This window comes from Vulpes vulpes, chromosome 3 (assembly GCF_048418805.1).
Source record: "Vulpes vulpes isolate BD-2025 chromosome 3, VulVul3, whole genome shotgun sequence".
Classification (NCBI taxonomy): Eukaryota; Metazoa; Chordata; class Mammalia; order Carnivora; family Canidae; genus Vulpes; species Vulpes vulpes.
The window spans coordinates 117,182,376-117,209,244 of NC_132782.1; the positions used below are offsets into that span (position 1 = coordinate 117,182,376).

At 51.5% G+C, this 26,869-nt stretch overlaps 1 protein-coding gene, 1 long non-coding RNA gene and 1 pseudogene across 2 annotated transcripts; 1 reads left to right on the top strand and 2 right to left on the bottom strand.

Moving 5' to 3' along the window:
• Positions 1-2,940: 2,940 nt before the first annotated feature.
• On the bottom strand, positions 2,941-4,002 carry LOC112918273 (uncharacterized; annotated as a pseudogene).
• A 1,685-nt stretch (positions 4,003-5,687) lies between these two features.
• On the bottom strand, positions 5,688-11,302 carry LOC112918367 (glutathione S-transferase Mu 4). The gene is made up of 8 exons (XM_072754389.1): positions 11,129-11,302; positions 10,765-10,840; positions 10,254-10,318; positions 9,881-9,962; positions 9,680-9,780; positions 8,434-8,529; positions 8,237-8,347; positions 5,688-6,194 (listed from the first exon to the last, which is right to left on the bottom strand). Exons 1-8 carry the CDS (start codon positions 11,162-11,164, stop codon positions 6,105-6,107), a joined length of 657 nt encoding a protein of 218 aa, XP_072610490.1. The 5' UTR covers positions 11,165-11,302; the 3' UTR covers positions 5,688-6,104.
• A 13,710-nt stretch (positions 11,303-25,012) lies between these two features.
• On the top strand, positions 25,013-26,285 carry LOC140598140 (uncharacterized). Its single transcript, XR_012000264.1, has 3 exons — positions 25,013-25,296; positions 25,394-25,504; positions 25,655-26,285. It is a non-coding gene; the product is annotated as an uncharacterized lncRNA (long non-coding RNA).
• The last annotated feature ends 584 nt before the right edge of the window (positions 26,286-26,869 follow it).

Sequence of the window (26,869 nt, forward strand, 5' to 3'; positions counted from 1 at the left end):
GTTACTCCATAAATTCAATCATTGGTCCTTTCAATTGTAGTCTACATGGATATGTTATAGGATCTAACTATGTATGTAACCTCTCCAAAATATAATGATGCTGAGCACCTTTTCATATGCTTATTGGCTTTGGATATTCTTTTTGGGAAATGCCTGTTCTAGACTCACCCCTTTTCATTAGATTGTAGTTTTGGATATATTGTTTTTATATGAGTCCTCTGTTGATTTGCAGTTATTTTCTCCCAGATGAGCCCTGCCTGAATAGCAGACCCACAAAAAGAACTATCTATGATGGCATGTTTGTGGAACTCCTGAGCTACTAGAAGCTTTCTCTTAAGCAGCCCACTCACTCTACACTATGACTTAAAGTTACTTCCAGAGGATGTTGGGGCGCCTGGGTGGCTCAGTTACTTAGAAGAGTTCAACTCTTGGTTTTGGCTTGGGTGACAGTCTCGGAGTCATGAGATCGAGCCCTGTGTTGGGGCTCAGCGTGCAGTGTGCATGGGTTTCTCTCTCCCTCTCCCTGTGCCCCTCCCACCTACACATGTGCTTTTGCACGCTCTCTCTCTCTCTCTCATGCATGAATAAGTCCTTAAAAATTAATAATAAAGTGACTTCCAAAGGATACAGTGCAGATGGAGGAATGATGACTGGTGAGTCAGGGTAGAGGCCTATGCTTAGAACACTCATGGAAGGGTGTGAGGTGATAATAAGCCCCACGATCCCCACATGGACCCCGGATAGAGACCTCAGAATGACAAGAAGAACCTAAAGTCTTACAATTTTTTTTCACATTATAAACCAGCCAGTTTATTGTTTTGTAGTAAGATGGATAACATTTACCATGCAGAATGATGTACCTGTGTCAGCATGAACAGTGCATATTATTCCCAAAGGCAGTGACATGGAAAACCAAGTTATTATCAAGTTACTTGGCAAGTATGAAATCCAAACAAGGAGAGGCTAATCTTAAAATCTATGCCTCCCTCATCCATGAAGCTAGGGCACATTCTCCAGGAACAGACCAGTTTCCAGAGTTTTGCTGTTGTCTCTTCCCTCCCCATCTTGCTCTGGCCAAGCACTGTCATCTCCTACAGTTTAGGATCAGCCAGCTTGGCCTTGGAGTCATATTGCTGCTCACTGGTTTTTACTGTTACCTCCACTGTTACTGACAGGTTCTGAAAGGACCACATCAGTTGCTCCCATGTTTCCAACTACAAGACACAACAATCTTGTTGGGATGCTCTCCCAACCCCACCTTACTCAAGTTTTATGCTTTATAAAGTTTCTTCCCATTTCCATTAGTATATACACAGGCTACCTATAAATTCGCCAGACTAGCACAATCTGATTCCTACCGAGAATTGAGGTTTTTAATTAGAGTTTTTATTTTTTCGCTTTCTTGATCAGTGATTTCCAACCACGGAGTTCATGAAACTCAGTTTGTGTCACCACTGTTACCGAAACAGAAATACCAAATCATATGTACTGCTCAGATTAATGTTTTGTTCTCTAAAGTGTAAAAAACAAGAAAATGCCATCCTCAATTTAGTACTATTAAGGGCCGTCTAAAAAATTCCTTGAACAATAGAAGAGTTTACGCTTTCAAATGTAAAAAACTAAACATGTATTGCAAACATTAGACAATGTTAAAATTACAGAAAAAGAATATTCAGACTAACCCCACAGCATTCACATTACACCGGAATTTCGCCTGCAACAAAAGTGAATTTTATCCCAAAAAGTAGTTAAGTCCACGCTTGCTGAAAACATCAGTCCTAAACCCCCTGAATGAGGATGAACTCTGCCGTGCACGCCTAGCAAACATATACATTAACCATTCCCAAAGCTGTGGGGGGTAGGACAGACGAAGTGTGGACACGTGCACAACAGGCACAATTCTCCAATTATAAAAACTCATACATGTGACCTTTACTATGTCTTGGGCAAGAGTGAAGATTTTATCTGTGGAAACCCACCTGCAAAAATAACAAATACCACCAGGAAATGATTTAATATAAAATATACAAATTTCCCAGCATGAAGACTTCCACAGGACAGGGAGAAGGGGATGACAAACTAAAATTTTTCCTTTTCTTTAAAAAAGAACACTCGCCTTATGTTGTCCTGGCTTCTCAACACTCAAAAACAAATCTGTACAAAACTACGAACACCAGAAAGGGACCGAGAGGACGTTCAGGGCAAAGTCTTCAGACCTGTTCTAAAGGGCTGACCCGGCCAGCCCTCCCCGAAGAAAGCGGAGGGTTTCCCCGGGGGGCGGGGGAAGGGGTGGTCTCAGATCCTGTCCTCGCTTCCCCGCAGATGGCCCAGGTCACTTGCTGCCAACCTTAACGGAATCGACCTGGAGGGAGAGGGAGCCTCCCCAGGGGCTGCCCGGCTTCTTCTTGGTTTTCTTGTGCCGGAACGATTTGCCTTTGGTGAACCTCAGAACCTGATGGGCACGCTGCGCCCCCCCCCCCCCCCCCCCCCCCCCCCCCCGCCTCCAGCTGCATCCCACTTGGCATCAAAGGAACGGTCTGGCGCTGGAGCATCCGCCTCAATCCCCTCCTCCCTGATCCCTCAGAATGGGGTGATGCCCTCTTCTCTCCCTCCTTCCGTTACAGAAATGTGTTGGGGGTCTGGGGCTTTATCTTCTCGGCTTGAGGAGTCTCGGCCTCCTTGGCAACCTCGTTCTGCTCCGCTTCTTCCTGGACCCGGCTTAGAAACCACTACAGCTGCCTTCTCCCCCCCCCCATCGTCCCCCCACCCCCCCACCCCCCCCACCCCCGCCTGTTAGTCCATCCTGCGTAGGCTGCAGCGGCCTTGAGGGCTTGTGGCTTCTGCTTTCCTCTTCCTCACTGGAGTCCTCGGAGGAAGACCCAACCTGCTCTCGGCCCTCGCGTCCCTCTGCGGCTGCCCAGACAAGGCTCCACACGGCTGCCTCCGCGGCGTCTCTTTCACCAGGACTCGGACAGGTGCTCTCCGTCCCCCACCGAGAGCCGCCAGAACCAGCTGCCGGCCCCGCCCCCCGGGGGCCTGCTCGGCAGGCGAAGAGCCAGCTGCTTTGGCCCTGCCTCAGACCCAGGGGGTGACCACAGTCTGCTCTGTCCTCTCCTCTGCATGAGGACAGTTATTGCCCTCGCCCAAGCTGCTACGGCCTCCTGGTCGGAGGCTCCTGGCCACACGCGCAGGTGCCTGGGAGCCGTGGCTGCTGCAGCTGCAGGCGCCTGGAGCAGCAGCTGGCCGCCTTGGCAGATTCCTGGTGGCACCTGTTGGCTTGGCAGGAGCTCCGTCCTCAGAACTGTCAGGGCCGGAGCTGTCCGAAGAGCTCTCTGCTGCCTTCTTTGCTGGAGCCGGTCTGATGGTTGCTCTGGAGGTGGCTGCCTTAGCTGAGGGCTTCTTTTCTTCCTCTGAACTCGAATCAGACTCCTCGCTGCTGTCCTCACCGCTCTCCATAGGCTGTTTCTTCTCTGCAGCTTTCTTGGGAGCCTGGGTTTCCAGGGGCTTCTTGGATGGGGCAGCAGAAGGCAGGGGGGACTGAGCTTTAGGGACCTGGCTTTTTTCTTCGTGGGTGTTTTCCTGCTCTTCCTTGTCCTCCTCCCCATTGGCGGAGTCCTCACCACTGGAACTCTTTTGGGCAGTGGTGGCCGCTGTTTTCACTGGGGCTTGGCTGCAGCTTGCTTTTTAGGCACAGCCTTCTTAGGTCTGGCTGCTGCTCCGAGTCATCACTGCCACTGCTTTGTCATTGGCTAGTTTAGGTGCCACATGGGCTGGTGTACCTGGCGTGGCTGAGGCTTTAGCCTGAGCGTTACCTGCCACAGGTGTTATCTTTGGCTTCTGGTTCTTTGGTGACTCATCTTCTGAGCTTGAGTCTCCATCAGAATCAGGGCTCTTGGCCTTCTTCGGAGGAGCTTTAATTGCCTTGGGTTATGGCTTTACTCCCTTCTGAACAGGCTTTTTCTTCTTGTCCTTCTTCTCATCACTGGCTTTTTTTTTTTTTTTTTTTTTGAGATTTTATTTATTTATTCATGAGAAACACAATGAGAGAGGCAACGACATAGGCAGAGGGAGAAACAGGCTCCCCGCCGGGACCCCGATGCAGGACTCGGTCCCAGGACCCTGGGATCATGCCCTGAGCCCAAGGCAGCCGCCCAGCCGCCCCTTATCACTGGATTCTTCACTGCCGCAGCTCTGGTGCTTTGGCTGCAGCATCTCCAGGATGCCGAGGCAGACTGGCCCACGTGGCAGGTACACCAGTTTTTTAGCTGGAGGCCCCTGGGCTTTCTCCTCCTCACTGCTGTCCTCACTGCTGTCACTGGATGAAGTCTTCTTAGGCTTCTTAGTCACTGGTCCGTTTGCCCATAACTTCCACTTCAGGGCTTTAGTAGCCCTGTTGAACCGGAAGCTATAGATGTCCAAGAGGGAAGAGGTGCTGGCACTAGCCTGTTGCCCTGGCGAATTTATTGGCCACCTCTGAGAGCTGGGTGTCGCGCAGAAGGCCGAGCACGAGGGGATGCAGGTGCTGGCAACCACGCGGTACGAGCTGGTGTCCACCATCCTCCAGGTAAAATGTATCACTTGCTTCTTACATTTAAATAAAAGGAAAAGGCCATTTATGAAGGGATTCAATCGGACACTGCCTTCCAGTCAGAGGGCAGCACCCCTTCTCATTAGCAATGCACAGTTCTAGAAGCTGTAATTCCCTCAAAAGTCCAAAGAATCCCATACCCAAAGTATTAGTTCTGTGTATACTAAGATAGACATTTTCAGATACATGAGGACTACAAAAATGTATCTCCTGATTACCCAGGAAAATGAGGGTGTAAACAGAGAAACAAGGTCATGAATGACAGCCGTGAAGCCAGCCTGGAGAGGATGTCGTGAACATGTGAGAAAAGATATCACAGAACTGATAAAGTCAGGACACCTGGGTGGCTCAGTGGTTGGGGTTCTGCCTTTGGCTCAAGTTGTGATCCTGGGATCACGGGGTCCTGGAATCAAGTCCCTCATCAGGATCCCCTGCAAGGAGCCTGCTTCTTTCCTGCCTGTGTCTCTGCCTCTCTCTCTCTCTCTCTCTCTCTCTCTCTCTCTGTCTCACTCATGAATAAATAAAATCTTAGGGCAGCCCGGGTGGCTCAGCGGTTTAGAGCCGCCTTCAGCCCAGGGCGGGATCCTGGAGACCCGGGATTGAGTCCCATATCGGGCTCCCTGCATGGAGCCTGCTTCTCCCTCTGCCTTTGTCCCCGCCTCTCTCTCTCTCTCTCTCTCATTAATAAATAAATAAAATCTAAAAAAATAAAATCTTAAAAAAAAAAAAAAAAAAAAAAGAAGGGATAAAGTCAGGCAGTGCAGAAGGGAAGAAGATTCCTGGTTCTCTGCACTGGGTTCACTGCCACCCCTGGACCCTGCTCACCAACCACACAGCCCTAAAAGCCAGAACCCTTAGTAACAGGATGAATAAAAGGAAGAAAAGGCCCAGAAAGAAGCCTCTCCTCTACAGAGAGCCCAGTAAGGCTTCTGGCTCTAAGACTGTCAGGAAGAACAAGAAGTCTCAAAACACTTGACTAACGCAGGATCCCCTCACGCCCAGCGTTACCAGTCAGACCTCGCAGGCAGCAGGGTCAGTGGAGAGTCCAGGCGCCCAGGAAGGAAAAAAAAAAAAAAAAAAACAGACAGGACACGGCAAATGGGATTAAGGCTTTACTGTGGTTCAGGCAGGACTGGGAAGGGCCCACTGGGCCTGCACTGTCCTGAGGGCAGCGCTGAGGGAACTCACCACTGAGCTCTACAGCCCTGGGCTACTAGTGCAACCAGGGAGGGGCAAAATGGCTGGCTGCCTAGAATGTGGGAAGGATAATGTCAGGAGGAAACTTCTCTGAAGAAAAGTGGGGTGCTGTAGGGCTTCAGTGGCCCCGGATGAACTTGCATTAGGGAAGGTAAAGGGGTGAAATAAGGCCTGAGTGGAAGTTACCAGAAAGTAATGAAGGAGAAAGAAAGAACACAGTTGGTTCTGGGGGCACAGGGAGGTTCAGCTGTTCCCCCTTCCAGCCCAGGCACATCAAGCCCTGCACCGGTTCCTTCCTTGATCTCGCCTCACATCCGCCCTACTTGTTGCCCCACGTGGCAATCTTTGTGTACACGGGGTGTGGGAGGAAGCGGCTGGACTTCATGTAGGCAGAGATCTTCTTCAGGCCCTGAGGGTGAAAAGACAAAGTCCAACATCAGGGTTTGCTGCCTCCCTGGGATTCATGCAGCCCCACGGAGGCACAGCAAGCCCAAGACCCTGCCCTGTGAGGTCCAGTGGGAGACAGAAGGTGGTCTTCCTGCAGTCCCCTGCCCTGGCAAGTTAACCTTAGCCCTTCCACTTTCCTGTAACTCGCAGGGCAGCTAAGATATGGAGACTGTCCCTGCACTGGGTGCTTTCAATCCACCAGAGATGACGGTACAGGTAAAGGACCCCCATCAACCACCCTACAAGACAGGTCCTACTATCTCCCTACAGCAGAAGGCAAACAGGCACAGGGGCTGCAGCGACCTCCTCAGGCTCCCAAGGCTAGCAGGTGGGAAGGGCTGGAGGGCAGCTGGCTCTCTTTCCAGAGCTGAGCTCTTTCTGCCTCCCCCCTCCTCCTCTCCCTCCTCCACCTTCTCAGGAGGCCCTATCCCTCCCTGTCATACAAACATCCCCAAGTGCAGAGGGAGGCTCCTGGCATCTCAGGGTTTGACACACACGGAACCCCAGCAGAACAGGGGCGCTCAGAATGTGCCCACACAGCTTGCAGGAGAGCCCAGACCTCACCCAGTGACTCAGCAAAATCTGGAGCAAAGAGGAGAGGCTGGGGAGCATGAAAGCCAGCCCAGGCCAGACTCTATTTATGCCTCAGAAAGAAGAAGATCCAACTGCTTGGCCTGGTAGCTGAGGCCAATGTCATGGGCACCACTACCTCCTCCCCAGCGCTGCTGCAGCCAGTGGGCACAAGACACTCACGGCTGTCTGAGGCCCTCCTTCCCAGCACACGGAGGGCCCAGTGGGTTCTAAAGGATTCAAGATCCTGGGACTGCCTGTACCCAGCAGGCCACACACTGCAGCCCACGGATGTCCTCTGTCCCTCCTGCCAGCCAGTCCCCGGAGCTCTGGCACAGTCCCCAAGGCCAGTCACCCAAGCCCAAGCCAGGGCTGATAAGGACCAGCTGAGAAAGCAGATCTCTGGATGAGGAATGGGGAAGAGACTCAGACTGCAGGCTGAAAGTCCTGCTGGACAAATGCCTCAAAGCCGCCCATGGCTCACAAAGCACACCCGAAGCCCTCCAGCCAGTGACATCGGGTGAGGTCCAGGCTGTGCTCCTCCAGCACCCAGTTGGCAGCACACACACCACACGGCGGGGTGCTCCTCTAGCCCTCCAAGTGCTCTGAGCCCCAGGATGGTGGCCCCAGGCCCGGCTCACCCTTGCATCCCCACTGTGCCTAGCACGGTGCCTCACACCCCAGGGGAAGATTGGATCGGCCAACAGGACTTAAAATAAACGGACTGCCCGCCTCTGACACGGAAGCTTCGCTAATGGAAAAGAAGAAGGGAAGGGGGTCACGGAGGGAAGGAAGGTGCCCACCACAGAAGACGCAAGGTGGTCTCCTTCCACGGGGCACCCACCTAGGCCCGCATACCCGGGACCAACTACATTCCTGGGGATCTCAGGGTGGCCCCCGACAGGGATCGGGTGGCTGCAAAGCTGCCTGGAGATGCAGAGTAAATGCCATCTGTGTCCTTCCTACGTAGTATCATCTCCACCATGGCTCTGCTCTACTAATGCCAGCTCCATACACACCCCTGAACATCGGCTTCATTCACACCATCCTGAGCCGCGGAGCCCAGTATAAATAGACCCAAGGTGTACCAACTGGCCCAGGAAAGGGAAAGCCACTCACTGCTGCCCACCCCAACCAGCCGCTGCCTGGGAGCCCAGGACAGCCTCACTGCCCCTGACACACTCTGCAAATGACTTAGCCTTTCTGCCTCATTGCTCTAATCTGTAGTATGCAGGCAATAATTCCTCTGCCGCGTAGAAATGTTGTAAAGACTGAATTTCACACACTATATGTAAGATATGAGCATGGGTCCTGGCATAAACAAATCCTCTATAAATCCTACTTCTTCTTTATTTTAGCTGTAAAGCTAAGAAAGCCTTAGAGAAAAGAGAGAAGACAAGAGACCCATAACTAGTAAAGAGGGTCGAGAATCACCTCAAAGCGAGCCATGAACTCCTTCAGGTTCGGGAACGTGTCCAGGGAAGTGGGCTCAAATATGCGGTGCAGGTCAAGGATGTCGTAAACCAGGAAATCCACATAGGTGAGCTAAAGAAAGGCAAAGAAGGAATGAGCACCTAACTCTGAACCTGGGCAAAATGACGGCCTCCCATCGCCCATAGCCTTCCCCTTACCTTCTCCCCTGCAAACCAAGGCCTCTTCCCCAGAAACTGTGAGTAGAGCTTCATCTTGTCAGGGATTGCCTTCACGTACTCAGGCTTCAGTTTCTCCTGAGACACAGAACAGCCGTCACCACCTCAGACACAGGCCCCCTGGGCAGACAGGCAGGTCTCCCCTGGGCCGTGCATGACCCCAGCTGCCGGGGGTGAGCAGCTGTGTCCCCCCCACCAGAGCCGAGTCACTGTCCAGGCTATGATTTAGCGAAGCTGTGCTCAGCAGAGTCCTCCTGGGGCCCACCGCCCACCTGTGAGAGGCTGTGGAAGGCAGAGAGCACCACCTCACTGTCCCTGAATCTGCCACCGCTCCTCTCCAAACGCCCTCCCAGAAGTCACACCCAGGTGTCTGTGAGAACCCAGCAGTGCTCTGCACTCAGATGGCGGGCAGAGGCAAAGAAGCACGAAACTGAAATGGCCTAGGGAGACACGGTCTATCGCCTTCTACTTGGCAGGTGATAGCTAGGAGTGGACACTCGAGTAGTTTCTGGAAAGATGTAGAATTTGAGAGACTGAGACGAAGGAGAGGGAGTACAAAGCCCTGGGCCTGCCCCTGTGCTGACATTCGCCTGCTGGGCAAATGTGCTCAGGTCTAGGGGTGTCAGGAAGACAGTGCTGAGCCAACAAGGTAAACACCTCATCCAGGAACTCTATGTCCCAGTGACCCCCAACTTGGGGATGGACTCTTACGATTAAAAGGAACTGAGTCAAAGTTTTCTTTTTCTTTTTTTTTTTTTTTTTTGAGTCAAAGTTTTCATTCCATGCATTGTCATTCTGGTGAGAGTACAGGGATTGGCCTGGGGGATCAGCAGCTCCGCAGTGTTCAAATGGCAAATAGATGCAAAGTGGAGGGGACACAAGACTTCAGTGTCCTAACAGTGTATTTTCTCATTCATTTGGGGAATATAAATAATAGTGAAAGGGAATATAAAGGAAGGGAAAAGAAATGTTGGGAAATATCAGGAAGGGAGACAGAACATAAAGACTCCTAACTCTGGGAAACGAACTAGGGGTGGTGGAATGGGAGGAGGGCGGGTGTTGGAGGGGAATGGGCGACGGGCACTGAGGTGGACACTTGACGGGATGAGCACTGGGTGTTTTTCTGTATGTTGATAAATTGAACACCAATAAAAATTAATTAAAAAAAAAAAAAGACTTCAGTGTCCTGTCGGACTCTGTCCATTGCAGCCACAGGGAGGAGACTCACAAAGTCAGGGCTGTAGCAGACCCTGGCCATCTCATTAGAAGTATCCATAGCTTGGTTCTCCAAAATGTCCACACGAATCTTCTCCTCTTCCGTCTCCCCACCTGAGGCCCACATAACAAGAGACTCACCCTCCACATCCCACCCAGGCATCCCCAGGGGCATGGCACCTGTTCCCCTGCATCCCCACCCAGCCCCACTCACAGAGGTTGTGTTTGCGAGCAATGTAGCGAAGGATGGCGTTGCTCTGGGTGATCTTGTGAGCCCCATCAATTAAGTAGGGCAGCTGCAGGGCAACAGGGGCAGGTGGGTAGGCCAGGGGCTCCCCTGCAACCCCCCCACCCCCGCCTTGAACAAGGGCACTTCCAGAGTCTGGTTCGTGTAGCCACTCAATCAGTACACTGTAAAATGACTGAATGAACTAGAACGCAGAGCATGGGGGACAGGCGGTGACAAGAACTAGAAAGCTGAGAGGCTGAGCAAAAGGCAGCAAATCCTGAAACCTCTGAGCTGGGAAAGCAGGTGGAGTAGACACCCTCCCACTTGCCCCCACATCGCCCCCACCCCCTGCACCTACATTGGGGAAGTCCAGACCCAGCTTGAATTTTTCATTCAGCCACTGGCTTCTGTCATAGTCGGGAGCTGTGGTGGAGAAGATGGAGTGAAACAAACCTCCCCAGAGCCCACCCTCACTGGGCCTGGGGCGGAGGTAGGGCCGGGAACACCCCCCACCCCCCAAAGATCAGTGGCAAACCCCTGTTCCAGTTGCATGTAGAATCTGGACCACCGAGTCTCACGTTCCAGGTCAGGGGACAGTGTAGGCTTACAGGGCTCTGGGACTTGCTTGAGTCAGCTTACAAAACGTTTAGAGCAGCCCTAAGGGGAACCCATCCCAGTTCCTGACGCCAACGTCCAGCAACTCCCTCTCCCGTCCCGCCTGGGGACCCTAAAAGGCGTTAGGGTAGGGCAGGCCCTGCTCCAGGTGGTGGTGGGTGACGGAGTCGAGCCGCATGTGGCTAAGGCAATGGCTGCAGGGTCACAAATCAGCAGCAGGTGGGCCAAAGCCAGAGGGCACGGGGCTGCGTTACCGTCCCCCATCGTGTACGTCTTCTCCTCGTAGTGCGAGTCCGTGTACTCCAGGAGCAGGCGGACGGCGTGCGCCAGCTGCAGGACGGGGCTCTGGCTTGGTGCTCGCCCCGCGCAGGGAGCCTCGGCGGCCCCGGGACCCCGGCCGCGTGCGCGCCCACCGGCCCCCGCCGCACCCCCCCCCCCCCGCCCGCTCACACACACGCATGCGCGCGCGGAGTCAAGAACACGCCCCATGAGGACAGACTACGAGGAAGGACTGAGCTGCAGAAGCCCTGAAGCGGACTCTGGTACACACGGTCCCTAGGACGCAAGATTTCTCTCCAGGAGCCTCCATCCACCCAACCCGGCAGCCCCAGCGCTCACCCCGCGAATGTCCCAGTAACCGAAGATCATGACCATGGTGCCGGATTTTTGCGCTGAGTGGAGGGACTGGGCACAGCCGAGCTCGCAATTTATTGAGCTGACCTGCGGCGGGCCAACCCCCGCCCCCGCCCCCGGCTCGGTCCCCGGCTCGGTCCCCGGCTCGGTCCCCGGCTCGGTCTCCGGCTCGGTCCCCGGCCCCTCCTCTCGGCTCCGCCCCCTCCTCTCGGCCCCGGCCCCTCCTCTCGGCCCCGCCCCGTGCGAGCCCCCCCCCGCGGAGGCGCGGCGACCCGGCCGAGGCGCGGCCCCAAGCCACTCGGCCTCTAGGTCCCCCAGCCGCCGGGGCCGGGCCGCCTCTGAAGGCGGGTGGCTGCGGGCGTCTCTGCTCCGGCTCCCGGCAGCTCCCCGCGGCTCCCCGCGCAAACCAGGGCTCTGTTTCTAGGTCTAGGACCTGACGGAACCCTCGGGACCCGCGGGGCCCGGGGATGCGCCCCCGCCCCCGCCCTGCACTTGGCTCCGCCCCGGGCTGCCCGGATCCCACCTGCGCTGCGCTCTCCGCCCAGGTGCGGAGCGGGGCGAGCGTCCTCTGTCCGGGTGCAGAGCGGCCCGGGGCGGGGGGCCCAGGACTCAGACCCGCCCCAACGGCCCCCCCCCCCCCGGGACGGGTCTCCGGAACACGCGGTCCCTGCGTGGGAACTGCCGCCGGGACGACGTGGTCTCCGTGTTTGCTCCTTGGCCTGCGGAGTCCCCGGCCCTTCGGGCACGTGCCTGAGGGCCCTTGGCTCAGCTGGCAACGGAGCCATTACCGTTAGGACCCAGGCTGCGAATCGGAACCCAGAACCCAAGGGCGGGGCTGTGGGGTGCAGCTCCAGAGATGTCGTTCATGTCCAGGACAGCGACAGGGAGTGTGGTGCTCACACACAGCACGGGGCTGAAGGGGCACGGGAGCCCTGACGGCCACAGAGGGCGGGGGGCGGGGGGGGAGGATGGGGGGTGAGCAGGAGGGTGGAGGGCGCCCCACAGGACGGCAGTCAGGCCGTCCCTGTGCTCCTCGGCTGTGGCATTCCAGCCCGACCCTAGCTGGGGCCCACGTGTGCTCCCCTGTATGTCAGGGTGGCTCAGATGGCCTGTGAGGCTCTTCCGTGACCTCTGACATATGGCACGACGTCCACAACCACGGTGTCCTCCCTGCCACCTTTCTTCTTTGGAGGCAGAAGACTATTTCAGAACTAGGTGAGTAGGCCAGAGCTTGGCCTGTGCTCGTTTCCCTTTGGATAAAGGATATTGCAAGATCTGGTGGGTATGTGAACACAGAAGCAGGGACCTTTTTTTTTTTTAAGATTTTATGTATTTATTTGAGAGAGAGTGAGAGCAAGAGCGAGCACACGCAGGAGGTGAAGAGGGAGGGAAGTGCAGAATCCACACTGACGAAGAGCTGGCCCCGAGGCTCCATCCCAGGACCCTGAGATCATGACCTGAGCCCAAACCAAGACTGGACGCTTAACCAACTGCACCACCCAGAAGAAGGGAGCCTTAAAAAACAAATGGGGGGGCACCTGGGTGGCTCAGTTGGTTAAGCATCTGCCTTTGGCTCAGGTCATGATCCCAGGGTCCCGGGATCGAGCCCTGCATCGGGATCCTTGGTCACCGGTAGCTTGCTTCTCCCTCTGCCTCTGCCTGTGCTTCCCCTGCTTGTGTGCTCTCTCTGTCAAATACATAAATAAAATCTTTAAAAAATAAATAAATAAAAATTTAAAACAACAAATGACTTCTTTTTTAAGATTTTATTTATTTACTCATGAGAGAGAGAGAGAGAGAGAGAGGCAGAGACACAGGCAGAGGGAGAAGCAGGCTCCATGCAGGGAGCCGGACATGGGACTCCATCTCGAGGTCCAGGATCAGGCCCTGGCCTGAAGGCGGCGCTAAACCGCTGAGCCACCCGGGCTGCCCAACGAATGACCTTAAAACTCATTTAAAGCACAGAAAAATGCACTACAGAAAAATAAGCCTGAAATGACTTAACACTGTGTTAGGACAGCAAAGTGTGAACCCGGTGTTTGATAAGGATTTCAAAGCACCATGATCAAGTGTGGAGTGGGGAAAGAGGAGGACACAGAGGCTTCCCCTAGGGGCGCCTGGGTGGCTCAGTCAGTTAAGCATCTGCCTTCAGCTCAGGTTCTTATCACAGGTCCTGGGATCCAGCTGCGAGTTGGGGTCTCTGCTCTGTGGGGAGTCGGCTTGTCCCTCTCCCTCTGCCCCACCCCGGCTCATGCTCCTGCATGCTCTCTGCCTCTCAAATAAATAAATAAAATCTTTAAAAATAAATTAATTTTTAAAATTTAACAGACAAAAACACCCACAGGCTTGCCCTGATCGATCAGCCATCGCAGAAGTCTGAGGTCTGTCCATCTGTGCTAGGCTGGGGAGCTGGGAGGATGTGTCGCCTGAGGCCAGCAGAGCTCAGTCCCTGTTGCACGTGCTGCCCACCCATCCACCCCCAGCCAGTCCTCAGTGCTCCAGGGCTGGGTCCAGGCTCAGGAAGTAGCCCTTGGGGTCAAGGTGAATTCCAGGTAAGTCTGGCCACGGGGAGGTGGTGGGGGCCAAGTGCAAACACACATGAGTGGCCTTCGATGTGGCTACACGTTCATCATACATTAAGGAGTTGTCCCTTTGACTCTTACACATCCTCAGCCTGGAACGGCAACATCACAAGATTCCACTTATCCACTTTAAATAGATTTAAAGTTCTTTTTTTTTTTTAATTTTTTTTTTATTTATTTATGATAGTCACAGAGAGAGAGAGGCAGAGACACAGGCGGAGGGAGAAGCAGGCTCCATGCACCGGAAGCCTGATGTGGGATTTGATCCCGGGTCTCCAGGATCGCGCCCTGGGCCAAAGGCAGGCGCCAAACCGCTGCGCCACCCAGGGATCCCTAGATTTAAAGTTCTATTTTTGAAGCTAAGGATAAGCAGAGTAAGAACATGTAAGAGTGGGACAGATGTTGGTCCACTGGCACTCATCCCTGAGGTCGCTCCTGTAGTGACCAAGAGTCACTGAGATGCTGTCACCAGGTGGGCACCGTGAATAAGATGATCCTGGCTGTGAATGCTGGGAGTCCCAGGGCACTGCCAGGGAGAGAGGTTTTCAACTGGGGGACACATTTCCCCTGTAAACACCAAAAGGCAGTGAGAGGCAGAGAGGAATCCAGGGAGGGATTCCTGGTGGGGGGGGGGGGGGGGGGGGGGGGAGTGTGTGGCAGGAAAGGACACCGAGGCAGGTGACTACGGGAGATGGACCCAGAGCTCTCTTGGCGCCTCAGAAGAAACAGGGGCAGTTCTGCAGGGGTGCAGGAAGCGGGCTGGCCTGGGTGCGGGGGGCCCAGAGGGTCAGGGCGGGGATGCAGTGGATGCAAGGAGACGGGAGCAGAGGGCTGGGGAAGCGGGAGCAGAGGGCTGGGGAAGCGGGAGGCTGGGCTGAGGGGCGCCAGTGTGGCCAGCAGCACCAGGGTTTCCGGATTCATCCGGGTTCTCTCCTGATTTTAGACCATTGACCAGTTCAATTTGAAAAGCAACTTGTGTCAGAATTTGGCTAAGGGACTTTAATCTGACCTCTGGCTTGTATTCCATAACTCCTCCCAGCTCTATATTCTAAACCCTCAACGTAAAAAATTTTAAATCTATGTAAAATATCCTCAGGATATAAAATGACATGTTAGAAATAAATACCAACAGTATAGTATTAAAGTTCCCATGTCCTGGGGTGGGATTTTCAAACACATGGACCAGCCTCTTATTAATTGATAAGAATATAACATTTGAGTCCTGGAGGAGATTGATCTTATATACGTTAAAACTAATGGTAATATTTTAGGCCATGGAAGTTTAAGGAAGCTTTGTTAATTTCAGCTTTTAGGATTCTACTAGTTTTTTGGTTTTTTTAGATTTTATTTATTCATGAGAGACACAGAGACAGAGAGGCAGAGACATAGGCAGAGGGAGAAGCAGGCTCCATGTGGGAGCCCAGTGCAGGACTCCAGGATCACGCCCTGAGCTGAAGGCAGATGCTCAACCACTGAGCCACCCAGGCATTTTTCCTAAAGGACTACAAAAATAAGTAAATGATAAGTTAATGATAAAAGGATGACAATAATAGCAAAAGTTTGGGGGTAAAAGACAAACTTTATAGAGTTCTTTAATAACAGTACCAGTATAATGAGTGTTGTTATTAGAGAGACAAGTGGAAATTTCCGAGGATAGGAGATGAAATCAAGCAGATTTCTTTTTTTCTTTTGCTACAATTAGAACCGTAGCTTCCTGGTAAGGAAAATCTTTAATATTCTCCGAGAAGAAAACAGAAAATAACCAAAACACATTTATAATCCATTGCAAGAGGCAACTGTATAAAGTCCATTAGCAAGTATGAAAGGCTCTCAAGACTTCAGTTCTTGTCCATATCCTACCTTTATGTTACATCAGGATCACATCATCAGCAGTGTGACATGTTTTAAAAACATCCTTGGCAATGCTTCTAAAGTATCCTACTGGGCAGCCCAGGTGGCTCAGCGGTTTAGCGCTGCCTTCAGCCCAGAGCATGATCCTGGAGACCAGGGATCGAGTCCCACATCAGGCTCCCTGCATGGAGCCTGCTTCTTCCTCTGCCTGTGTCTCTGCCTCTCTCTCTCTCTCTCTCTCTCTCTGTCGTTTCTCCCTCTGTCTGTGTCTCTGCCTCTCTCTCTCTCTCTCTCTCTCTCTCTGTCTCTTGTGAATAAATAAATAAAATCTTTAAAAAATAAATAAAGTATCCTACTGATGTTGGCTCAAGATTGCTGCCGGTGTATCTCTGCTATTATGAGTAATAAGATGAAGCATCTCTCCTAAACTTCGTTTAACATTATATGAGGTTATGCATCAGCCACTCTGAGAACGCAAAATTCCTCTTTATGCAACTTCTCCTGCTTCTGAATTTTTCCACTTTCCGGTTTTCCAAATCAGGGATTTGTCTATGACAGTTTAAAAATAGCCTCTTTGTGTTCTTCCAAGAGTTTCTTTTCACTGCGATTACTGGAACAGTCTTGGGCAATGCTACTTGCAGAGCAAGAAGGTCAGCCACAGCACTACCGTGAGATCCCCAGTCTTAGTGTTGTGAATGATGTTCTACTTTTATTATAGCTATTTCCTTAGCTATTCCTTAGGTAACAGCAAATCAGCTAATCACCCCCCCCTTTTTTTAACTTATCCAATCTTTATGGTTTTGTCAAAGTTAGAAAGCTCTTCCTAAAGCATTCCAAATTTGCAGGCTACCCCAAAAACATATCTGCTAATAGCACCGGTGCTTGCTCTTTTCCTTTTTAGCAGCTGGGAGGCCCAGGTAAGGACAATTATCTTAATCTTTGGAACTGATTTGGTTTCTGGAGAAGTCTATATTTCAAGTGTGAATTTAGGTCTGTGCTAGCATTTTAAAATATGAGCAAATACAGTGAGGTCAGGGCTATTCAAGGGAATTTCTAACAAAATAATTTAAGAGTGTGGGAAAAGCAGTAAAGGTTCTGAGAATCATTTGGTGAAGAAAAGGAACCTCTACTTATCTGTGTGTAGAAGCACATAAGCATTTTACATGAAGGACCCCAATATTAACTTTACTCATTCAGTGCATTATTTTTGTAAGAGATTATAGTAAAGGATCTACTAATATTTCATTTATATGTATTCAGATACACAGGTACATAAACATACAATAAATATTACTTTAAAGATTTTGGCTATTGCTTTAAGTATCATTAACTTATCAGCATATTAAAATAATATGTATCATATTAAATTCATCATTTGAATTAACTGTAATAATTTTTCTAAATAAACAGAAAATCACATCCTATTTTATATAGATATATATACCTGTATCTCCGCCATTACTATATCCAATACAATTAATCATCCACGCTACTTATTATCTTTAGAGTAACCAATCTTTTCTTTTTTTCTGTAGACACAAGAGAAACTCAAAGGGAAATAAGTTTAAAAACCATCCAGCAATTTTTTTATGTAAACATTTTAAGAAGGCCAAAACAAATATACATGCATTATCATCCAAAAGCATTTTCATGTTTTGTTACTCTGCTGGCATTTTTAAAATAAGGACAAATTAAAATTAACTTTAGTAAACAGTGTTTTGTATCCACACCTTAAAAATCACCTTAGTTCAGTCTCTCTGGAATCAGGAGATCTCATTTGGCCCCTGATGAGTGATCCTTGGTCTTTGACCAAGTCCCAGAGACACATGTCACATAGATGGTCACACTACAGGTCTCAACGGCACCCATCCTGGCCAAATACCTGCTTCCTTTGCTCTTGCTCCTATAATGTTAACACCTGTATATATCTTTCTAACTGGTAGAGTTCACCAGCGACAATTTGAAATTATACGGACCACTTTGGGGGGACTTTGAGGCGGGCAAATTGTTCGTTTGAGGGGCAACTTAAAATGAAACAAAAGACTCCAAGTGTCCAAAAGCTGGCTTTCTTTCATTGGCTTTAGGAGGCACAGTTCAGACTCAGAAATTGCCTGAAATTTCTTTAGCATAAGTAATTACAAAACGTGAGAAACTGTCTCTCTAATCATCCACTTTACATGTGAGTCAGAACTTTCCCTGAATGATTTTCTAGTGCCCTTTCTGCTTTTATTGTAGATCGTTTAATGCCAAAGCAAACAGAAAGTGACTGGCTTATCACTCCAATGCATGAAGTTCAGCATTTGATGAAGCATTTCCAAGAGACTTTGAGGCCCAAAAACAAAAGAACTGTCACCAGGAATTGTTCGTCCTGTTTGTCTGAAGATACCGTTTTGTATAACTACGGAAGCATCTTCTTCGTTTGCCTACTTCGGGGATTATTAAGTGCTCGCTTTTTAATCTTAGGGCTTTTTTTTAAAGATTTTATTTATTTATTCATAGAGAGAGAGAGAGAGAGGCAAAGACACAGGCAGAGGGAGAGGGAGAAGCAGGCATCATACAGAGAGCCTGACATGGGACTCTATCCAGGGTCTCCAGGATCACGCCCCGGGCTGCAGGTGGCGCTAAACCGCTGCGCCACTGGGGCTGCCCAATCTTAGGGCTTTTGTATGTGCGTGTCCCAGGCTGGGTGAGGGCTTCAGAACTAGGTGGGAATATTGCTCTCCAGTGCCTGCTTAGGCTCCCAACCTGAAACCTTGAGAAAAAAGTAATGGTGGACTGTCACACCTGCCCAATCTGACTCTTCTGGATCATACCTCCCTTGAAGGGGGGGCAGTGGTAGAAGCTCTACAAGGGGAATATTTGTTCTCACTAACAGAGAGGATTGTCTCAGACTGGAAGAGAAGGATGGGGGACAGATGAAGTGAGGAGGGAGGGAGTTTGACCTGGAGTCTGAGGTTCAGGGAGCCTCCAAATCCATACTGATAAAGGCTGGATTCACATTTCCCATTCAGGGTCCTTTGGGAGTAATTGCCTGGGACCTTCAGCACCATTTTCACCTGTGGCTGTGGCTACTAACAGTAAACCCTGCCAGGGACACACGAGCTTTGTTAGCTTTGGTGCCTGGTACTGGGAAATTTGTTTCCTCATCTACAAAATGGAGATAACTGTACTTACCTCCCAGCATCACTGTGAGGATGAGGTGTGATGGAGCAATTGGAGGGGCCTGGCACACAGAGTTTGCTGTGAAGATGATAATGGTGATGGTGATGACGGTGATGATAATACCTTCCATCAGCCTCTCACTGAGAGGAAAGTCTTGTCAACTGCGTTCTACGGCTTTCAGTTCCAGGTGCTGAGGTAGAAACACAAGGCTGTCGACAATTGTCACCACAGAAGACAGCTGGGGAGCAGGGGGCACAGGTGAGACCAATACTCTGGGCAACAGCAGAAACAGTGTAAATGATCTGGCCCTTGGGTCAAAGAGGGCTCCTGCTATGCAAACATTGGCATAAAAATGAAGTGTTATCAGAATGGGAATGGTATCTCAAGTAGTTTCGCACAGCAAAAGAAACAATCAACAAAATAAAAAGGCAACCTATGGAATGGAGAAAATATTTGCAAATCATATAACTGATAAGAAGACAATATCCAAAATACATAGGAAACTCATACAATTCAATGGGGCGGGACTTAATAATCTGATTTTTAAATGGGCAAAGGACCTGAATAGACCTTTTCTAGGGGCACCTGGGTGGCCCAGTTGGGTAGACATCTGCCTTTGGCTCACGTCATGATTCTGGGGTCCTGGGGTCGAGACCTACCTTGGGCTGAGCTGGGAGCCTGCTTCTCCCTCTGCCTCTGCCCCTGCTTGTGCTCTCTCTCTCTCTGTCTCAAATAAGTAAATAGGTAAAATATTTTTTTAAAAAAGACATTTTTCCAAAGAAGATATACAGATGGACAGCAGGTAAATGAAAAGATCACTCATCATCAGGAAAATGCAACTCAAAACCACAATGAGCTATCACTTCATACCTGTCAGAATGGCTCATATCAAGAAGACAAGAAATAAGTGTTGGTGAGGATGTGGGGAGAAGGGAATCCTAGTGCACTATTGGAGGGGATGTAAATTGGTGCAGATACTGTGGACAATAGTATGGAGGTTCCTCAAAAAGTTAAATGTAGAGTTACTATATATCCAGCAATCCCACTTCTGGTTATATATCTGAAGGAAATGAAATTGCTATCTCAAAGAGATGTCTACACTCACATGTTTACTGCAGCATTATTCACAATAGCCAAGATATGGAAGCAACCTGTGTCTGTGGATGGATGAAGACATAAAGAAAATGTGGTGTATTTATATAATGGACTATTACTTAGTCATAAAAAAGGAAATCTTGCCATTTGCAACAACATGGATGGACCCCAACCATTACACAAAATGAAATGTCAGACAAATACCATCTGATCTCATTCATGTGGAATCTGAAAACACCACACTTGCAAGAATAGAGAACATACTGGAGGCTGCCAGGGGCTAGAAGGTGGGGGAAATGAGGAGATATTGGTTAAAGGATACAAACTTACAGCTCTATGATGAATAAATTCTAGGGGTGAGTACACAGCATGGAGACTACAGTTAGCAAGAGAGCATTGTGCACTTGAAAATGGTTGGAGCTCCTGGGTGAGCTCAGTCAGCTGAGCATCTGACTCTTGATCTCAGCTCAGGTCTTGATCTCAGGGTCGTGAGTTTAAGCCCCACGTTGGGTTCCATGCTGGGCATGGAACCTACTTGAATAAATAAATAGTTTTTAAAAACTGCTAATAGAGTGGATCTTAAATGTCACCAGGGCGCACCTAGGTGCCTCAGTCGGTTGTGTCTGACTCTTGATTTTGTCTCAGGTCATGATCTCAGGGTCATGGGATCAAGCCCTGCATCAGGCTCCACGCTCAGCATAGACCCTGCTTCTCGTTGTCCCTCTGCTCCTCATCCCCCACCCCACCCCCTGCCAAAATGTTCTCAGCATACACACACAAAAAATGGTAATACATAAGATGATGTAGGTGTTCATTTACCTTATTGTGGCAGCCATTTCACAATAAATACCTGTATCGAACCATCACATTGTACACCTTAAAAGTCCACAATGTTTTACATCAATTACGTGGTGAAGCTGAGGGAAGAATCCCAAGTAGGCCTCCTGAGTGCATTAGTTCTTTCCACGGTATCAGCACTGTGATTCTAGATGCATCCTTTTATTTCTTCTTCATATAGCCCTAAGTTAAAGAAACCTAGCAACATCAGAGAGCAGCCCATCAACCAAGGCCATGCATCAGTAGTACCACTGGCTGTTACTGCAGATTCCTGGACTCGCCCAGACCTGCTGCATTTGCATCTTAGGTGAACGCGGTACAGAGCACTCGCACTTATTTCTTTCCAGCCCCAGAAGCACTGCCAATGGAGCAGCCAGGGTGGAGAGCCTCAGACTGCAGCAAGCGTCCTGGGCTGGGCCAGGCACTGCCCAAGTCCTCCAGGTCTGGAATCTGGAAAGGAGCCTTTGGGGGTGAGGTGGGAGGGGAAATACTGAGAAATAGGTGGAGGGGGAGGAGGGAAGAAGGAGGAAGGGGGAAGCAGAGAGCAGAAGAGGGCCTTAACTGAGGCAGAGACCAACACACTGATGGCTTGTCCTTCTTCATTTCCTTCCAAATTTCTTGGACTTGGGGGTGGTGGGCGGGGGGGGAGGGTGGGGTGGGAAGAACATGTTCAGACACCATCACCTCCTTCCTCACATCCTCACTAAACATGCAGAACATGCCTGGACAGCCTAGAAGGAGGACTTGAGCCTGTGTGTAAAGGCTTCCACCCACAAAACTGAGTTCCCTTTAACACCCTGGTCTTCATGAAGAACTAGAGTCTGAAGTACTTATAAACCAGACCCTTGAGGCACCTGAGTGGCTCAGTGGTTGAGCGTCTGCCTTTGGCTCAGGTCATGATCCCGGGGTCCTGAGATCAAGTCCCGCATCAGGTTCCCCACAGGAAGCCTGCTTCTCCCTCTGCCTGTGTCTCTGCCTCTGTGTGTCTCTTACGAATAAATAAATAAAACCTTTTTAAAAATAACAGACCAGACCCTTTATTGCTATACTTTTTGTGAAATTGGGAACTTGATAGCAGATGGAGCCACGGGCCCCAAAGGTATTTTGTCGGAGTTACACAAATGTCTACAGACAGCCAAGGTAGGAAGAACTCACAAGAAGGAAAAGAAACTGGTCAAGCATTCAGTGAGAAGAGGTAGGAGGAAGACGGGCAATCTGGAGGCGGCTTCTCACTGTGGCCCGGGTTCGAATGCTGGCTTTGCCCTTTACCCTCCGGGGACTCTGGGGCAAGTTACTGAATCTCTGTGCACCAGAATCGCCTCCTCGGATTACAGTAGCCCATACATGCCCCATAGGGTTTCAAATTTTTCTCAGGAATCTCACTAATGGGCTGGGCACTCTTGTGAAATTCAGTAGTGACCAAAATAGACAAAGTTCAGACTTTACAGAGCTTTCATTTAGTGGGAGTTGATCTACTAAGACGAGAGAAGCACTTGGAAGCCGTGCCTTGCACACAGTACATGGCCAACAAATGTGCAGCACCTTCCGTCCATGCGGGACTCCGCTGCCCTCCTGCTGGGGGGTCTCCAGCAGCTGTCAGCAGATTTGGGTGCATGGGTTCTCATCCAAGGTCCCATCAGGCTCCATTGTTCTCTAGATTTGATCCCGCATTTGGCTCTGGGCCTTATATCTAATACCTCTGAGAACAACATCGCCTCAGCCCAGACAGAGGGCTCCGCTTCTCAAACCAGCAGAGGTTGGAAATGGTCTTTCTCCTGCTTTTTGCCTTTAGTCCAGGACACTAGCACCACATGGCGGCCCCCTGTCCCCTGCCCCGTGCAATAGCCCTTTCCCCGCCTCTGCTTCCAGACGCCTCGAGGAGTGATAACTTCCTGGCAGCCAATTCAAGTGTGACAACGTTGTTTAGGAAAAAGCACTGTTTTCCTCTTTCAAGAAGTGGCACGTCTGCATTTACTAATGATCCCAGTCAATAGCCATTGAGCGCCTATTGCACGTCTACTACATATACTTTCTCACCGAATTCTTGAAACATCTCTTTGAATTACATATTTCTTCTCCCATTTAATAGATGAGGAAGCTAAGGCCCAGAGAAAGTAAGTAACCTGCCCAAAGACACACAGTAAATCAGAGAGGAGCATTTGGACGGCCTCTCCCCGGGACACCACACTGCCTACAAGAGGCCGCAGAGTGAAACCACCGGACCGGAGGACCCAGCAACAATCCCGGACTATTTCCAAACCCTGTGCAAGCTGACACTAGACAAACTTGGCAAGTAAGCCAAGAGGTCCTCACATGCCAAGCACAGTGGATGTTTCTTAGATGGCTTTGTGTCCTTTGTATTCATTATCAGCAAGAAACTCAACTGCACAGGCCAGAATATTTCATTCTAATGTAGATCTTTTTATTTTTTTTAAAGATTTTATTTATTCATGAGAGAGGCAGAGACACAGGCAGAGAGAGAAGCAGGCTCTTATGCAGGAGCCCGAGGTGGGACTGGATCCCAGGTCTCCAGGATCACGCCCTGGGCCAAAGGCAGGCGCCAAACCGCTGACCCACCCAGGGATCCCAATGTAGATCTTATAATCGCTTCAAGTGGTGTCAACACAGCAACAGATATGGCCAGAGAGAGACCATAAGCCAGAAAGAATGTGCTGGAAAGCTTCAGAACAGTTCACTGGGGATCAAAACCTCATTGAGCTACAAGAGGCCTCTTGTATTAAAACCTCTGGGCTTGGGCCCCTGAGTAGCTCAGTGGTAGAGCGTCTGCCTTTGGCTCACATAGTGATCCTGGGGTCCTGGGATGGAGTCCTGCATCAGACTCCCTGCAAGGAGCCTGCTTCTCCCTCTGCCTGTGTCTCTCTCTGTCTCTCTCTCTGTGTCTCTCATGAATAAATAAAATCTTTAAAAAAAGAAAACCACACACACAACAAAAACCTCTGGGCTTTTGGATAACACGAGAAGATTAGTGGAGTTCTAAACACAAAGAAAGTATGCAGAGAAAGGGTGGGGCCAGGTGAGGGTGGCAATGAGCTGAATCCGGCCGGAGCCAGGCAGGTTACAGGCTGGGCCCCAGGACTCTGGGGATGGCCTCGTGTGCGCTCACGAGGTCTGGCCTAGAGCAGGGAAGAAGCCGGGATCCCCGGGCACCGCGGTGGTGCTGGTGGTGTGGTCCTGGAGTTGCCGACCCTGTGGAGCATCGGGGCTTGGGGACTGCCCCAGAGTGGGGGCCAGGAGGGCTGGGTCTCACCGGGCAACGTGGGATTCCAGGCCGACCCCAGCCTGGCTGAGCAGAGCCCGTTAAACCGGAAGCCGAGGTCACGAGCTCTTGCCAAAGTGCGTGGGGGGGAAGGAAGGGCTGTGGCTTCGCAGCACAGAGGGGTCAGGCCACACCTCCGATCCAGCCTGGGAGACCAGCACCCCCCCCCCCCCCCCCCAGCTGCTGGCTCCGGAAGCTTCTCACGCTGGGCCTGCGTCTGGCGCTGGGCCGCCCGGAAGGTGAGGCGAGGCCCTTGGTGCACTAGCGGGGGTGGCTGAGCCCAGTCGTCCGCTCGCCCCCGGAGCTCACCCCGTTCACCACAGAAGGTGCAGTAACCCCTTTACTCGGGAGGGGGTGCAGCCCGAAGAAGGACGGGAGAGGGGCCTGGAGGCATCGTCTGGCTTCGGGCAAGCGACGCGGGAAGGCTGGGGGACCCCGCACATCCCATGTGCAGCAGGCCCCACGGTCACCAGGAGGTTGCAAGTTGAAGTCTCCGCGTCCTCTGTGAGGCCAAGTCTTCCCGGGTCTGGGCCGCACGGCTCGGGCGGCGCCCCCTGCTGGCCGAACGCGCAGCTCCCGCGCGGAGAAAGGCCCGATTCGGCCCCGCGGCCCCCGAACCTCCGGCCACGGCCGCTTGCTTGTCCGCGCCCCGCGCCCCCGCCCGCACACCCGCCGCCCCCGCCCGCACACCCGCCGCCCCCGCCGCCCCCGCACACCCGCCGCCCCCGCCGCCCCCTCCCCGCACACCCGCCGCCCCCGCCGCCCCCGCCCGCACACCCGCCGCTCCCGCCCCCCCCCGCACACCCGCCGCTCCCGCCGCCCCCTCCCCGCACACCCGCCGCCCCCGCCGCCCCCGCCCGCACACCCGCCGCCCCCGCCCGCACACCCGCCGCCCCCCCCCGCACACCCGCCGCTCCCGCCGCCCCCTCCCCGCACACCCGCCGCCCCCGCCCGCACACCTGCCGCTCCCGCCCCCCCCCGCACACCCGCCGCTCCCGCCCCCCCCCCCGCACACCCGCCGCCCCCGCCGCCCCCGCCCGCACACCCGCCGCCCTGGCATAATTGGCGCGACCCGAGCCCGCGGCACCGCTGGTTCACTCCCTGCCGACCCCACGAGCTGCGGGCAGGAGAACTGCTTGTTTCTCCTCACTCACTTGTTTTTTTTTCTATTGCGGCGAAAGTCACATGAGTAAGACGTTCATAACGTGAAACTTTTTGAAGTGAGCGATTCAGTGGCAGCAGCGAGTGAGCGCATTTACAGCGCTGTGCGACCGCCACCTCTAAGTAGTTCCAAAACATTTTCATTGTCCCAAAAGGAACCCATTAAAGGGGTTCACATCCATTAAAGGGTGAGTTGTTCCTCATTATCCCCCTTCCTGGCAACCCTGGCAACCCCCAACTGCACTTCGTCTGTTTGAAATTCCACATTCTGGCTACTTCCTGCAGGTGGAGGCTGTGTGACCCGCTAGTCCGGCTTCTGCGCTTACAAAGCGCGTTTGCGCTTCCCCCGCGGTGTGACCTGTGTCCGGGCTCCTCGTGGCGGAGTAATGTTCCCTGGTATGGATGTACCGCGTTTTGTTTCTCCATCTGTTGACCGGCGTTTGGGCTATTTTCGCTTTCGGTTATTGTAAACAGTGCTGCTGTGAACACCCACACTCATCTATTTATTTGAATAACAATCCTCACTTCTTTTCCTTTATATCATAGGACTGGAATTGCTGGGTCAGATGGCAATCCTGTGTCTCACTTCCTGAGAAACCATCAAACCATTTTTCCCCATTGGTTGCACCATTTCACATTCCCCCAGCACTGTATACGGGTTTCAGTTTCTCCGTGCCCTGGCTAGCGCTTGCGATTTTTTCTGTATCTTTTTTTTTAATATTATTTAAAAAATTATGAAGCTGTACCATGGCTAATTTTTCAAAGCGAATTAACTTAATATTTAAAGAAAATATTAAGAAAATAATAGCATGGCATATACGGATAGGGCAGGTAAGACTGGCAAACCCAAAGCCTGCAGTTTGGAGGCAGGAAAACAGATGTAGGCTGGTGTGTCACTTTTCTCTGGCCCACACTACCTCCCCTCCAGCAACCCAAGCCAAACCCAAACCTGACTCTACAGGAGGCCAGCAAACGTCCTCTATCTCCTTCATCAAGGTGAGCTCAGGATGAGGCAAATCTCTTCCAGGTCAGAGGGCCTTCCTTGGGTCTCCCATCTTCTTGCTGTAGAGCCCAAACCACCTCTGGAGGCCCTACTGTGGTCCTGTGCACCAGAACGCCCAGATTTGGATCACCAGAGCCCCCAGGCCAGGTCTGTGGACTACCTGACCTCTCCCCATGATTTTGGTTTTTAACTTCATATTAAAGTATAAAGTACGGGAGTTTTAAGCCTGCAATTTGTGTCGTTTCACAAATTTGACACTCTGGGTAGCCAGCCCCCAGATGAAACAGAACATTATCAATACCCCCGAACATCCCCAGAGGTTCATACTAACCCAAGAGTAAGCACTAGTTCGGCTTTTTTCTTTTAAGATTTTATTTATTTATTTGTGAGAGACACAGAGAGAGAGGCAGAGACCCAGGCAGAGGGAGAAGCTAGGCCTTCTGTAAGGGGAGCCCAATCTGGGACTCGATCCCAGGACCCCAGGATCACGACCTGAGCCAAAGGCAGACACTCAACCACTGAGCCACCCAGGTGCCCCCACTAGTCTAACTTTTAATGCCACAGCCGAGCTTTGCTTGCTTTGAAGCGAATGTAAACGGGCTTACAGAGCAGATATTTTTGCGTCTGGCTTCTCCCACCAGCAGTGTCTGTGCAACACTTCTTCACTGGAGTGTGTGACCACCCTTTGTTCATGTCCACTGCAGTCTGGCATCCCCATTGTGTGGCTGTGCCACATGTCTTTATGTGGTCTGCAGGGG